Source organism: Dermacentor variabilis, chromosome 6, assembly GCF_050947875.1.
Source record: "Dermacentor variabilis isolate Ectoservices chromosome 6, ASM5094787v1, whole genome shotgun sequence".
NCBI classification, from domain to species: domain Eukaryota; kingdom Metazoa; phylum Arthropoda; class Arachnida; order Ixodida; family Ixodidae; genus Dermacentor; species Dermacentor variabilis.
The window spans coordinates 189150599-189166782 of NC_134573.1; the positions used below are offsets into that span (position 1 = coordinate 189150599).

Genomic DNA, 16184 nt, shown 5'->3' on the forward strand with positions numbered 1-16184 from the left:
GCATTTCATGCATTCCTTCCTCCATGGTGCGTCTTGCTGCTGCTTGTGTGTGTTATTCATGTAGGCTAGGCGTGTGGGTGCGGTGCACCATGTAAAGTTACAATCCTCGTGTGCTGATGCCATGGCGCTATCAAAGCCCAAGAAAAGGTATTTGCAGAAGATTTTGCGATATTATACTTTGCATTTCCGTGCTTTTTGACATCAAGAAAAGAACATTTTGCATTTTGTACAACGTGTGGATGCGACGTCAGCCTGTCTCGCAGTGGCAAAGATGACTTGAAATTGCACGTTTCCATGGCGAAGCACCACCAAAGCTGTGTTTGCACCACTGAGCAGCACGACAACATAGTGAACTTTCTCCTGAACAACTACGACGGCAGTGTAATACGTGTGGAGTGCCTGGTTACTGGATTCCTCGTCGAACACGACCTACCCCTTAGTGTCAGCGACCATGTTGGGCTCCTCCTACGGAAAATGTTTCCGAAATATGAGCCGAAGCGTTATGGATGTGGACGCAACTTTGAAGAGTACGGAGGTGGCCAATCTGAAATTTATTTCACAGGCATCGCTCTCAAGTCTTCGTTTGTTTATTCAGAGTTTCCCTCAGCTGTTGCCGCGAGATACTAATGAATCTGCTGAAGACGCTTTAGATGCTCTCGAAGCCGAGTTTGCCACACTAGAGGCGTACAGTCTTCAAGAGGACATTGTGAATGAAAAAAGGTGGGACGTGCAGTCGTCTATGGTTGGAAAAATGAAAAACACTGATGGAAAACATGTTTCACAGAGTTGCTAAGGTGGTGCTTGATTTACTCATGATACCACACAGCAAGGCAGAGTGTGAGAGGATTTTTAGCATGGCGCGAAAAAGTAGGACTGAATTCCGCTCGTCAATGTGGGACACAACCCCATTCCAACACCTGCTGCTAGTGAAGGGCCGTCAGTCTGGACCATGTTTTGAGCAAAACTACACCATCAAATTTTGGAAGTGCGCAAAGTCTGCTACTGCAAGGTCCCTGTAAATGGGCTCATCGAACACTGCCTGAAAGTTTGAACGAACCCCCCCCCGCTCCCACTGGAACTTGAAACAGCGAATGCCCCCCCCCCCCCCCCCCATTGTTGTGAATATAAAGTCTCCCGATTTTTTATCTTGCCAGGTTGGCAGGTATGCAGTTGCCGTTGTTTAACTGGCTCAGCAGCTCATTTTGACTCGTCTCAGGATGGAACAGCGCGGCTCACATGCGCCGATATGTATGTTTTGCCATGGTTTCATATTAGGGATGCGCCTGTTTCACAATATTTTGAAGCACACAATGACCTGTGGCTGTATCTGTATATGTCGATGTAAACAAACGCACTGCTTTGGTAAATCCAACAGAAGGCTGCGCTTGAAGACTTCTTGAATATGCGAAATGCCTAAAGAATGTGTAAAAGGAATACAAAAAGGGAGGAGCAAGTGCAGAAATTAGCGACATCAAACTCCAAGGCTGCCATGTTCAGTATGGGCACAGGTACACAAATGAACCGGTGAAAGGCCCCGGCATCCTTCCAAAACGTTTCCACTGGCATGCAGCAGAGGGCAGCACAGGAAAATGAAGGCAGATTCATATGATTGCCACTCTGCCCTTTAAGATACTCGCATAGACAGCGACTCCAGCATACCTGCCAACTCTCCCAATTTGCACGGGAGTGTCCTGAAATTCCGACCAATCTTCTCGATTGTGCAGGCATGGCCATAAATCTCTTAAAGAGGTGTCCCAACCACACTGTGAAAGAGAAAAAAGAAAAGAATGTCATGCAGCAGAGCCGCATCATAACTGCCCTTATGCTTCAGGTAGTTGGCCGAAGTCAGATTCAAATCCAAGCCATTTGTGTGTAGGCATTGCAGGCCTAACTAGCCTAATTCAGCTTGCTTCAGATCGAGATACGCATTGAGTGTGCATGAAGCAGGGGTCCAATCTTCACTGCATAATTACTGTTTTGCTTACGCCATTGCAGCATTACATCTGTGTTATGCAGAAAAGCATACACCAAATATTGTGGTGAAGCATATGAGGAGTCACGGGACATAGCACATGTTCCTTAATCTCTAAGTGTTCTAGTGTTCTAACCAAAAGTGACCACTTTTGCTTTTATTTTATGGTTTTCAAACTTCACTGCATTGTAAACCCTTCTAAAGTGTTTTTAACCAATTTGCTTTGTGTTTTAGGCGTGAAAAGGCTGCGCCATTGCTGGGCCAAGTCAGTGCTGCCTTTGCTTTCAGAATCGTCATTTTTGGTAGGAGTGATGAGAGTACTATTATGATTCTCTTTGCTCTAAGAACAGAACTCTAGTCCGCCGCTTTCACTATCAGTCTATCAGCTGCTTTCTTTCGCACGTGCAAGCTTTCAGTGGCAGACACCATTGTTCCAAACCTGCCAAAAGGCGCAAAATGCGCACAATTCCACAAAACATGTTCTTGGAACGTTTGCAAAGTGATGACATCTATGTATAGTAGAAAACAGACTGGAATAAACATGGCCCTCCGGTGTTGACAAAATGGCAGCCGTCTATGTAGTAGAACATGACGACTCAATTAACGCGCCTTTCGAGGCACTCTAAAAAAAGTACCGATATCTATGTAGTAAAACAAGAACGAGTGAAGTAACTGGGATTTCGAATGCTGGCACTGCAGCTGTCTATGTAGCAGAAAAAACAAACTAAATGGACTTGCTGAGTTCGACCAATCGCTTTGAAAACAGGATTATTGAGCTGAGCTCGTCCAAAGCACGATTAACGAGGATCTCGTTTACGAGCCAAGCTTGTCCAAAACATTTCAGAGGTTAATTATACACGCACATGCGCAGTCTGCAATAACAGTAAGAACACAGACACATCTAACTGTACTGGCAGCCATTTGCAGCTGTTTTTGATGTTGCTGTCATCCAGAAAAAAACATCCAAGTTTGTTTTGCTTTTGTGTATTGATGCACCACTTCGTGTAGTGACTTTTTTATTGAATCTGATCCAACTACCTTGTCATAATCATTTGAGGCCAACAGATAATGAAGCCAAGGAGAGCATAGGGACCTTAACTAGCCTTTACAGATTGCAAGATAACTAGATTGCAAAAGGTGTGTGGGGGGACTGTCATCACAGTAGATGAACTGGTGGAGCACCTCGGTATGTTGTGTCTGAGGCTGTACACTCAGCTCCCACTGGTGGAACAGTTGTCTTTCCTTCCATTTTTTTTTTTGTTCAGAATATGTTGTAAGTTCAGTGTTCTGTAAATAACTATACGGTTCTGATCAATAACACAAAAAGAAATGTTAATTTCCTTTGTGCTTTCCTTAGCCTTGTCTCTTGGCTTCCTGCGGTCTTTGCAGAAAATTGAACTACAGAATTCTCTTTATTCTTCTAGCTTGCTATAATGTTCAACAACAGCACTTGCATTGTTGTATAAAATTCCTTTGAAGCTTTAGCAGATGTTTCCTTGTCATGCAAGAAAACACTAGTAATATAGTAACATTTACAGATGTCCAGTAATGTTAATTCTTTATTTCTTTATTCCTTATAGGGCTTGATGGAGCAAGACACCAAGCTTGCACAGTTTCTCGAGAACCCGCTTGTCAACAAGCTTGTCAAAAGAGGTATGGTCTAGGGGAGATAGATTGATATGTATCGATTTGTGAGACAGCAGCTGTCTGAGGTAAACAATTGGGGTATTTCATAATGCTTAGGGCGTAGGAGTGAACTGCAGTTATTGCGCTAGGCACTTGTCTGACATTTTTCTTCAGTATTCCTGACGTTGCAAATAATCTTGCAGCAATTTCTGATATAGCTATAAGCTAACTGTGTGTGCGCATGTGTGTAATTTTGCTAGGATACGAGTTTGAAATTCACCTCCTCCATCCAGTGCACAACATCTGCAGGCTTGGAGTGATGCCTCTCACTGGCAAAAATGCTGAGAGCAAGTTGGGCTACACTTATCCAGGTACAACCAAATTAGTAAGGCCAACTAAGCTTCAATAAGACTCCCTCACCAGAACAGGAATTGGCCTCCCTGGTGCAGTATTCGGCCATTCCATCCCAAATGAATCACTCAATTACCCAATGGCCCTCAGTCCCCAGCAGCTGCAGAGCACCTAAGGCGGCAGTCAGACCTGTAACGCAGCACAGGGTGCTAAGAATCTCTGGGTCCGGACAGGCCGCCAATGGAAACTGACTCTTGTAACGTTTAACACCCGAACTCTCCAGTGAGGCTCGCTTAGCAGGACTCTGAGGAACTATTGAACATTGTTTGGGACATCATTGGCCTTAGTGAGATTAGAACTGGTGAGGCTTATACATTGCTGAATGAGGGATGTGTCCTCTGCTATAGAGGTCTCCTAGATAAGAAGCAATACGGGGTAGGATTCCTAATCCATAAGGACATAGCGGGCAACATTGACAAATTCTACAGCATTAATGAGATGGTATCTGTAGTTGTAATCAAACTTAAGAGGTATAGATTAAAGATACAGTAGTGCAAGCCTACGCTCCAACATACAGTGACGATGATCAGGAAGTCGATCAGTTTTATGAAGATGTGGAATTAGTGATGAGAAAAGTGCCAACTCAATATGGTACGGCGTTGATTCTAATGGGCGACTTCAATGTAGAAGTGGGGAAAAGGCAGGCTGGTGAACAAGCAGTTGGCAACTACGGCGTCGATTCTAGGAGTGCTAGAGGAGAGATGCTGGTAAAATTCACAGAAAGGAATAAGCTTCGAACACTGAACACGTTTTTCAGGAAGTGTAGCAACAGAAAGTGGGCCTGGAAAAGCCCTAATGGTGAAACAAGAAATGAAATTGACTTCATACTTTCTGCTGATCCCAGCATAGTGCAGGATGTAGCAGTGATAGGCAGGGTAAAGTGCAGTCATCATAGGTGAGTGATGGCTAGGATTCACCTCAGTTTGAAGAGAGAGAGAGAGCAAAATTGGTCAAGAAGGAACAGGTCAACCTAGAGGCAGTAAGGGTAAAAGCAGACCAATTCAGGCTCGTACTTGCAAACAAATTTGCAGCACTAGAACAGAGAGATGACATAGAGCTAATGAATGAAACCGTAAGTAGGCTGGCTTCAGTGGTAGCCATTGAAGTGAGAGGCAAGGCACCAAGGCAACCAGTAGGCAAGCTCTCCCAACAAGGCGAAAATAAGTGATATTCGAAACTATAACGTGAGAAAGACTGAAGAAGGTGTAAAAAAATGGATGCAGCCTGAAATCAACGAGAAAGAAACTTGGCATGGGGCGAACCAGGATGTATGCACTGAAAGATAAGCAGGGTAATATCAGCAATCTCGAAGGTTTAGTAAGAGCAGCGGAAGCATTGTATACTGACCTGTACCGTACTCGGAGGACTCAGGACAACTCCATTTGGAACAGTAATGAACAGGATACAGAAACTCCTATAACTAGCGATGAGGTCAGAAGGGCCTTGCAAGACATGAAATGAGGAAGGGCGGCAGAAGAAGATGCAATACAGTTGATTTAATCAATGTTGGAGGAGACTTAATGCTTGGAAAACTGGCGACTCTTTATACGAAGTGTCTATCGACTGCAAGAGTCCCTGAAAACTGGAAGAATGCAATGATTATACTAATGCACAAAAAGGGAGACGTTAAAAAAATTATAGGCCCATTAGCTTACTCCTAGTATTGTATAAAATATTTACCAAACATATCTCCAATAGAATAAGGGCAACACTGGACTTTAGTACACCAAGGGAGCAGGCTGGCTTCAAGAAGGAAAACTCTACAATGGATCACATCCATGTCATTAATCAGGTTATCAAGAAATCCGCAGAGTACAATAAGCCTCTCTGTATGGCTTTTGTGATTTATACGCCGTAAGCTTGCACTCTTTAGTGCCGTGTTTTAAAGTTCGTTTTAGGCACCCTAATTTTCGCAGCACTTTAGAGCAGACTATGTTGATATGATTATGCCAACTAAGGTTAGTTGTAAAAGTAAGCCCAAAGTATTTGAACTCGTTAACTATGTTAATACTGTACCCTTGAGTGCTACACCTGAATTTTAGGGGCTGTTTCTTGTTAGTTAAAGACATTGCTACAGTTTTGCTGAAGTTAATGCTCATCTGCCGTGTGTTACTCCAGTCTGAAAAACTACAAAGATATGTTGTTAAGCACTTCTTTATCACGAAGAGTACGAATGTTGGAATAGATCACGCAATCATATGCATAGAGACGTATTTTCGCTTGTGTGTTTCTGGCTACTTCAATAATGTCATTAACATATATGATAAGAGTGGCCCGAGAACTGAGCCCTGTGGCCTCCCTGACATGACCTCAGCTATAGAAGAGGTTTTGCAATTAAAAGTGACGAATTGGAATCGGAGGTGCAGGTAATCAGATATCCAGTCAATTAGTTTATTGCCAGGAAGAAGTGCAGCAAGTTTTAGAACTAGTTTTTTATGGCTTACCTGGCTTACCTTTGAGTAGTCTAAAGATGGCATCAAGCTGACCACGGTTATTTAGTGATGTGGCTATGTGCTCTCTTATTTGGCTTCATTTCTTTTCTTGCTTAGTCGCGTTCTAACGTTTTGTATTGCATATTTATCAGTTTATCTTGCCCCTCCTGCTTGGGCCACAAGACCTGCAGTATGATGTAAATAAATCAATATTTGATGTAGTTGTTCTGCGGAAACCCGCAAGGTGGAGAGAAGTAATTAATAAAAGGAAAATCAGACATCTACCCGTTCGTAGCAATTGCTACAAAGGAAACCCATACGGGTTTCTCGAAAGAAAAGCCTCAGAGTTGAAGAAAAATCCGTCCTGGTCCAGGACTCGAACCTGGGACCGCCGCCTTTCCGGGGCAGCCACTCTACCATCTGAGCTAACCAGGGGGCTTGTCGACAACACACGAAGCAAAGGCAAGTGTTTGACGTAGTAGCTCTGCGGAAACAGCGTTGTAGCAATTGCTACAAACGGGTGGATGCCTGATTTTCTCTTCATTAATAAATCAATATTGTTAATGTGAGAAGTACTTGTTACAGCTGTCATAATTGTCTTCTCATTATAGTTGCACTGGGCATCTTCTTGTACTGCTATGAAATGTTGGAAGTATGGAGTGACTGCCAGTAATGTGAAAAACTTGGTATTTGTTATGTGCATTACGTGTGACAATGATTCTGTGTGTTTTGTGAGGCTAAGGGTGGTCACATTGCATCGTATACATTTCTAAAATTGCCACATTGGTTGCATTTCATTTTTTGTATTCTGTGAAGTTGCTTGTTTTTCACAATGCTAAAATTTTGGAACTGACTCTATCAGGAGGAATAGCATTTTATTCTTTGATGCCTGACGTGAGAGAAAAATTGGCCAAGAACAAATCTCACCTCTGCAGTTCCTCTGTTTCCTGCAAACTTATAGAAGTCAGCCGATTTTCTGATACCAGTGTGTCATGTATTCTGTTGGTTGTATTTGAATCTGGAATTTGTCATGACACATGCATTGCTAGGAAAATGATTGAACTAATGGTATCACTGATAAAGTATGGGGTTGCCTTTCCACCAATTTTAGTGATGAGAAGGTGGTTGTAAACAGCTCATAGAATTACAGGATTGCTCACTGTCACAAACCGCTGTTGTAGTTGCAAAGTATTAACTTTTACTGACTATTAATTCGGTAGCATAAGTGCTAGTACTTCATTGTGTTTTGGTTTGCATGAGTTTTGTTTTGAGTTTGGGTTAATTAAAATCTGTTTGCTGTGCTGCTCTGCGTCTCCCAACCCCATCTCTCCTAACATCCGCACGTCCCCGAGATCAGTGACACACGACAATTGGCGAGCCTGCCAGGATCCGTTCCAGCATACGTGCCAGGATTCTAGTCCAGCCCTCTCACTGATCTTGGTGGTTTAGAGATGGAGTGGGAACATTTGGCGGCAGTAGCTAAAGATTTAAACTTGTCAAAGGACGAGACGATGAAGTTCTTCGAGTGTGCTGAACAAGAAAAAGAAAGGCAACACAAACAAACGTCCGATGAGCACTAAAGAAAAAAAAAATTTTGGAGCTTTCAGCTCAAATTTATTTTTGGAGCTCGCAGAGATGGGCGCGGGCTCTCGTGATGGAACGAGTACACCCGGATCGGCGTCATTCTACTCACCTTCTTTCTTTCCAGGCCAAGACAGATTTGCCCTAGGAAATTGATGGCACCTTTCGATGATTTAGATGCGTATTCGCATCTGCTTGAAAGGACGGCAGTCGAGCAAGGCTGGGAGAGGAGCGAGTGGGCCAATTCTTTGAGGAAGCTTTAGCTCGGGTGCTCCTATCTAAATACATGTAAAAGGAGAATTCGTTTTTCTAGACAACCACTGCACCAAATTTGACAAGGTTTGTTGCATTTAAAAGAAAAACTTAAAATCTAGTGACTGTTGGTTTCAAATTTTGAAGTTATGTCGTCAATTATTTAATTAAAAATTGGCAAAAATCGGAAATTTTCAAGATACTAAAGTATCAACTTACATCTCTAACGCAACAACAAAAAATGATAGTACGATTCTGTGAATTGCATCTAATAGTGCATCTAAATCGGACAAAATTGATGTTACACATGAATATAAAAAAATTTTATAATATGGAAATACAGCTCTTGCAGAACCCTTGTAACCAACGTAACAAATTCACATAAGTAAAATTACGTATCGAATTTGTCCGCTTTGAATGATGTAATGGATGCTGTTTACAAAACCTCAATATCCATTTTTGATGCAGAGGTATGAGTTTGTAAACTTCGTGCTTCTATTTTTTTCTAACTGTCAAATATTTTAAAATTATTTTAACAAAATTGAGGCCCTAAATCGAAATTCCGTTTCCAACAGTCACTAGAATGTAACTTTCTCTTTAAAATGCAACAAATTCCATTAATATCGGTCCATGGCTTATCTCTGAAAAACATTTTTGTGTTTTACATGTATTTGAATAGGCCATTTCGAAGTTGGCCCTTAGCTAAAGCTTCCTCTTAAGCCTGTGTTTAGTGGCCGAGGCTCTTGAGTGTCTTTGGGCATATGTCAGCAGAGGTGTCATTAGACTATGACAAGGTGAAGAAAACTTTATTGCAAAGATTCAGGTTGACCGCAGAAAGGTTCCGGGAGAAGTTTAGGTCACGTAAGCCTGAAGATTCAGAAACAGGCAAGCAGTTCACGTGTCGTCTAAAAAATTATTTTGAGAGGTGGATAGAGCTGTCTGAGACGAACAAAACGTATGAAGGGGTTCACGACAAAGTCGTGGGTGAACAATTTCTTGCCAGATGTAGCAGCAGTTTTGCGATATTCCTTAAAGAAAGAAAACTACAAACTGTGGAGCAGATGGCAGAACAAACAGACCAGTTCGTAGAGGCACAAGGATTGAGAAATTTGGGAAAGGGCGACAAAGATGAGCACACTACAGGAGTAGGAGAGATGAAGAAACGGGCAAATTACCGTATTTACTCGAATCTAACGCGCACCTTTTTTCCGATAAAACGGGTCCAAAAATTGCGTAAGCGTTAGAATCGAGTATGACCCTAAATCTGTATTACCATATCCCCATCGGCATTCGAAAAATGGCTGCCTTGTACGTGCTTCTAGCCTAGCTGCCATAGCTTCCTCCATGTGCATATTGTACGTGTAACCAGGCGCTGGTGTAACCTAGTCTACCGCTTGTCTTCCTGTTTTCTGCATTTATTGAATCAGCATAGAAGTGTCGACTGTGAAGACACACAGAGTCCACCATGATGCCGCATTTAAAAGGAAAGTTATCATGTGCGCGGAGACGGACGGAAATCGGGCCGCATCACGGGCGTTCGGAGTTAACGAAACTTGCGTGCAGGACTGGCGCGAACAGAAGAATATTTTTACCAGCAAAGCAACAAGGAAGGGTTTCAGTGGACTGAAGCAGGGCCGCTTTGCCGAAATAAGAGTCGCACAGCGGCCTGTGATGACCGATTTGCTCAAAGTACGGGCGATGCAGTTAGCCCTAACAAAAGGGTTAATGCAGAGTGACTTCAAAGCGAGCAGGGTACTGGCTATCAAATTTTATGAAAAGGCTTTTCTCTTCGAAGGCGAACAGAGATATGCCAAAAAGTGCCGGAAGAATACGAAGAGAAATTGCAGTTTTCAGCAGTACTTTTTGAAGTTGCGCCATAGAAATGGCTACCACTTCGGACAAATTGAAAATGCTGATCAGATGCCGCTCTACTTTGACTTGCCTGCCATCACAACCGTTGAAAAGAAGGGGGCGAAGCAAGTGGGCATTTTGTCTTCTGGCCTCGAAAAAACTAGTCACTACAATGCTTTGTTGCACTGCGGATGGGCACAAGCTGCCCCCGTATCTTATCTTCAGACTGAAGACTCTCCCAAAAGGAATCGTGTTTCCAAGTGGCGTGGTTGTAAGCGCAAATGAAAAAGGTTGAATGACCATGGACTTGGTCGCTGACTGGATTGATAATGTTTGGCGGAAGAGACCCGGCGGCAGTTCGCGGCTATGTTGTTTTTCTGCGTATAGCAAATTCATGAAAGATAGTTTATAGTTAAAATAGTTGTGGCAGCTTTCACAGCTCTTGATTATGCAGGCTGGGAAGCTTAGTGTGGCATGTATGCGACTGCAGAAGTTACCAGGTGCATGGAGGTTGGAGCAAGACATACACTTAAAGGCCAACTGCAATAAATTTTTACTTGGGCTAATTAGCTATAAATGCATAGCATAGACAATGAAATCTTGGCAAAGCCGCTGTGCTGATAATTGACAATTTTTATTAGCGGCCTTTACATAATGCCTAATCAGACAATGCATGCACTTGGCGGTGAGCAGTAGTGAGGTTGATATGGCGAAAGTCCCAGAACCGTACAAGGCTACTGACTTTTCAGTCACATCATGTTGAGCACATTATTTGCTTAATATTTGCAAGATGATGGGTGTCTCTTGATGTGCTTTCTCGTTTCACATGTGATTTAACCTGTTGCAACAATGCAAGCTGGAGCGTTGCGTGGCCGTCGGGTGCTCGAACACATACTCTAATACGAATGATGGCTGTGCAGTACACAATGCTGCACAGAGGAAGGCTGAGTGCATCTTTCCTGTCCCAGCTTTCAGGGTGCCAGTGTGCACCGCAGCAGGCCAGTGCGATGCGAACTTGGCGGACCAGCCAACGTACACGAATCATGTAAACTGCACTTGACGAAGCTGCACGGGCTATATTTCGTGAGCAGTCTCTTAACCATCCAAGATCTGCTTACCAAACCCTCTCGGGATGACTTTCTCGCTACTGTAAGCCGTGATGGTGCGTGAAAAGCAAATTTTTTTCTGGAGTGGTATTCTTGAGTGATAATTTCCGGTAGTGCATCGTCTTTGAGACATTTCGCACGTCTCCACATCGGAGGCATTGAAGTAGATGAACGAAAGCCTTTCTGACACAGCGCTAGAAACGCTGTCGGCAGGAACCGCATGCTGCATTTGTTCCGAAGAACACGACATGGCGTCCATGCTGTAGATGTGATGTCACACTATGCCAAAATGCAATGCTGCCAGAGCGAAATGCGCAAAACTTACCACGGCCAGAGTCTGGCCATGATTTTTCATGAACTTTGCGCTGAGCCTCGGCTACTTCTAATCTTTTTACTATAGATGGCAGTAACTGCCTGTTCGGTCAACCCTAAGGTAGCCAAGGTTAAAGGAGCATGCTGGGGCAGTGGCCAGCAAAGTCAGATACATCATGGTGGCGACGCTAAGATCTCTAAAATATTGCCTTTTGTATAGCGCATTAAACATAGCCCGCAGCAGCGTGGCGAGCGAGCACTTTGATTGTCGAAGGCATACATTCGGCACGCTCGCTTTAGTGGATTTGAACTGTCTGAAGCGTAGGCCAGCATGCTGCTGGTCAGCCAGCTGGCACCCGATGCACTGTGCTCCAGAAGTGCTCTCGTGAATAAAACATTATTTATTCCCACGCCAGCCACGCTTCGCTATAGAGCGTCCAATTTTTGCCGACATAGCATAACTACACTGCACTTGGATCGCATCCATGTGCAGACTATCCATGTGCAGCCAGACTATCTGCGCCTTTAGCTCGGTCATCCCAATGCACTCTTCATCTCTGAGGGGAGACAGAACACGTCGAGGCTCTGCTTGTTGAACATAGACAACCGGCTTGATTTGAAAAATTCTTTGCACTAAAGGAACATTGTGGGTGTACAACAGCGGGGGCACAGCATACGAAAAAGCTGGCAGAGTATATTAACTCTATGGCTAGCAGACATGCGGGACCTGTTCGCTGGTACATGGGAACGATACAAGTATTGGAAGCAGACGACACAAGTGCTGGCTCTCAACAGTCTTAAATTTCGCTTCACTTCCAGCGAGTAGTAATGACGGCATTTTTTTAAAGTTTCGGTATGAAAAATATCAATGCGCACGTTTTGTGATGCACCTACTTGCATTTCAACCTTAAAGCTCTAGAGATCACTCTAAATTATCTGAAACTGGCCTTTTTACATGCTTGAAGATTTGCTGCTGTTGTCTTTTAACAAAGCAGCTACGTGTAATGTATGTGTAATTATACTTGAAATAGTGATGTAGTGTCTTTGTTCAACTGGCCACTGAACATGCCTTAGCCCCGAGGCTTGCCATCTAGAAAGGATTCATGCAAGTGTTGCATGCACGAGCATCTGGGAAAAAGGAATTGTGCGGTGTGAAATGAAGCCAGAGAGAGCATAGGGGAAGTTAATTATGCATACTGAAATGTAGAAATAATCTGGATAGAGGAAAAATAAAGGTGGATGCAAAGATAACTTTCTCTGGCTTCATTGTGTGTCATGTTGTATGATTGTGACTAATAAAATCGAGCCCCTTGTTTAGCTCTATTCTTGAAGTGTGTTGTAGTTTTTTGAAATCTGCTGGTTGGATTGTTTTTGTTTTGCAGCAGTGCAACTAGGCCTTGTCTCTAGTTGATCATTGTTTGCTGTTTCTCTCTCCCCCAGATGCCCTCCAGAATGCCCTCAAGAAATTGCAGTTCAGCAGTTTGACTGTGAACCTGATTGGTAAGAGGAGGCACCACTGCCTTTCCTATTACAGTCAACGACTGAATTTTCGGACGCCCAAATTTTCGGACATACCTGATATTTCGGACGTCTTCGCGGCACCGCCACGAGCCCCATAGAATCAATGTATAAGGACATCTGAAGTTTCGGACGCTTGAACCCCCCGTTGTCTCGTCCAATTTTCCGGACTTTTTGACGCGACGGAAGGTCCTTTAGCTCCTCGCGCAGTGCCCTTGCGAAGGAAATAGACTTGCAGCCGAAGCATATCACCGCTTTGAACCACAACTAGCCGAATCTAGCCACCACACACCGATTTGGTCTGGCCACGCTGGCTATGTTTATCGCCACACTTCCGCCTCCGGCGGAGTTTCCGGAGCGGCGCCATTTCGTTTGTTTACACCGGCCACGTTTTGGTTAGCGTGGTGTGTGGTTGTGCTATAGAAGCTAGAAGGTTATCTTCTAGCCTCTGTAGTTGTGCTGTTCAAGTGTGCTCTGCGACGCTAGGCCTAGGTACTTGACGCTCGTTAGCGAGCTCCACTGTTCGCAACTTGAGGATTTCCCTTGTCTTCGATGGCCCCCACTCCGTCTTCGTCGTCCTCGCCGATGGCATCGAAGCGCGGAAAGCAGTACCGTCGGTTAACGATGGAGAAGAAAGCTGCCATTATTAAGCAAGTCGTGAGCGGCCGATCCCAGGCTGGCGTGAGCAAGGAGTTCGGCGCCCATGGACGACGTGATCAACGACCTCCGCTCTGCTGGGGTTTCTATACCCACGGAAATAACTTTCGAACAGTTTGTTGACGCTGAAAACGAGCTCGATTTCTGCGCAGAACTGACTGACGAGGAGATAGTCCGTCAGGTTGTGAGGGATTCAGAAGACTCCGATGTTGAAAATGAGGAGCCAATGCCTGCGCCGACTACAAGCGCCGAGTTGACGCGTGCACTGTTGACTCTTTCATCGGTGTGCAGTGCTGACATGACCCTTGCTCAGATCGAGGCGAATATGATTGCATGCAACCGGAACGCCGTCCAAGCAACAAGTTCTTTAAGCCACTGCAGCAATAACACCGGCTGCCCGACGATGCAATGTACATAATAAACCGGCAGTCGGCTGCATACAGAGTTTTTGAACGCCTCGTTTTATAGCCACTTCACTGATGCTTTGGCAGGGTTTCGGAAGCCTGGTACTTCGCCCTTTACCTCAAGATCCGATAAGAAAAAAGTGCGTTTTTTTTTGCATGCATTCATTTTTTCGGACTGCCTGAATTTTCGGACGTTTTTACGTTCCCTAGAGGGTCCGAAAAATCGGTCGTTGACTGTACTACAGTACACTTCTTAGGCATGACCCAAGAGTTTGTTACTTGGGATTCTTTTATGCATTTAGGGCTGCAGAAGATAACTTAAGGTCATGGGTGCGGATATCTCTGAAATAGTGGGAAACGTTTCTTCTGTTCATTGACCTTACATGTTAGAGGCCATGACAAGGTTGCCCAACTATTCTCAGGCTATCATTGTAACTGAGAATTCTTAGAGAGCCCAATAGATGGTGTCCAAATCCACACCCCATAGAGTGGCCCCTTCTGAATTCAAAATGTGGATCTTATGGGTGATGCTTTTGCTGGTTGAATGCTGCGGAAGCTGCAAACACATCATAGATGTTGGGTTTTGCATATGACCTATATAGTCATACAAACAAAAGAAGGCTCTCAGCGCGCATTTTAACCTAACATTTCAGTTTAATTTAAGCCTTTCTCATTAATAGCGACTGCCATTTTGGAATAGACTGTGTGACGTCGGGAAATGCAGGGCCCCAATTGCGTTACCTGGGTGAAAACAGATTGAGACCACATTAACTGTTTTGTCCCGCTTGTATCCAACAATGCAGCAAGGGTGACACTGTTTCGCGCCATAAAAAAGCAGATGGCCGAGGTGCAGATGCAGAACCGAAGTGATGCATGGTGGCCATGATGTATTGTCGTCTCCTAATTGCTTCCGGTGCTTGCAGTACGCAAAAGCATGACATTTTAAATCATCTTTCATTATTCCTAGGGAACAGTTTCCAGGGGTGCAGTTTAGTTTCATCACCGTTCATTGTTGCCAGACTGCTGTACGGTTCAACTGCAATAAAATATTCAAGTAAAAATGTTGTACTGCGACGTATGCGATAAAATTTTGCCAGCTTTCAGTGGGCCGCGTACCGCACAAATACAGTCAAATCTCATTAATTTGAACTGACACTGTGGTCCTGTCAAAGTTAAGTGTATTCAATTGGTGAGGCAAGGGAGGGAGGGAGGGGGGTAATGGGGGGGGGTTATTTTCCGGCGGCTGCTGTTTACGGCGCGGCTGTGCGGGTGCCGTATCTTGAAAGCCATCTGCGACGTGGCCAAAGTGCGCGCCCACGTGGGCCCCATCTTCAAAGCGTGAATGTTTGCAGAGTGTGAGTAGTGCCGGTAGCTTCGCACAGGATGTGCTTTCTACGTTAAATTTGCATTGAAGTGAGAGCTGTACGAAGGTCAATTCACTTGCTGCTACAGCCGTGTTTTCTCACTCCAGCGTTTTTCAGCGAGTTTCCGCGGTCACCGAGCGAGATGTGTTCATGCTTACCTGTGCGCGTGTGACACCGTGCTTGTTAATTTAGTTAGTAAGTGAATGTTTACAAGTTCATATGGCCGATAAAACTAAAACTATCCTTACTTTGTATAGCTATCCATTAATTTGGTATCGCAATTGATGCTTCGCCTTTCGGGCGAAACTGCGACATCTTTTTTTCTCTGCGACAGTCAGCGCGATGAACATGTGGATGTAGCAAGAGCCATCTCGACATCATCGTCGGACAGCATTGGCCACGTCCGGTTACGTTAGCTGCGCCAGTGATTCGAAGTATAGACGTTGTTGTTCACGTCAACATGACGTAGCGTGTGTGTGCGCATGCTCATGCCACGTTGGACTATGTACGCGCCTTAACCGAGCTATATTTTTATCTTTCGTTAGTTAGAATTTTGCATAATTTGAATTTTTGTAGCATCCCGCGGAATTCAAATGAACAAGCTTTAAATGTATGAGCACCAATATGCCTAATTAGTGTACTGTCAGGCATTTAGACCTGTTTCGAACGTGCCTGTGGTGATTTGAGCCCTTGGGAGC

General features: G+C 44.3%; 1 protein-coding gene across 1 annotated transcript in view; it reads left to right on the plus strand.

Annotated features, from left to right (window-relative positions):
• ATPsynO (ATP synthase subunit O, mitochondrial) overlaps positions 1-16184 on the plus strand; it is a 45761-nt gene that overhangs the window by 3723 nt on the left and 25854 nt on the right. The window contains exons 4-5 of the mRNA XM_075697147.1: positions 3553-3625; positions 12984-13043. Of these exons, the coding sequence (XP_075553262.1) occupies positions 3553-3625; positions 12984-13043 (133 nt within the window). The remainder of the gene's footprint in view (positions 1-3552; positions 3626-12983; positions 13044-16184) is intronic.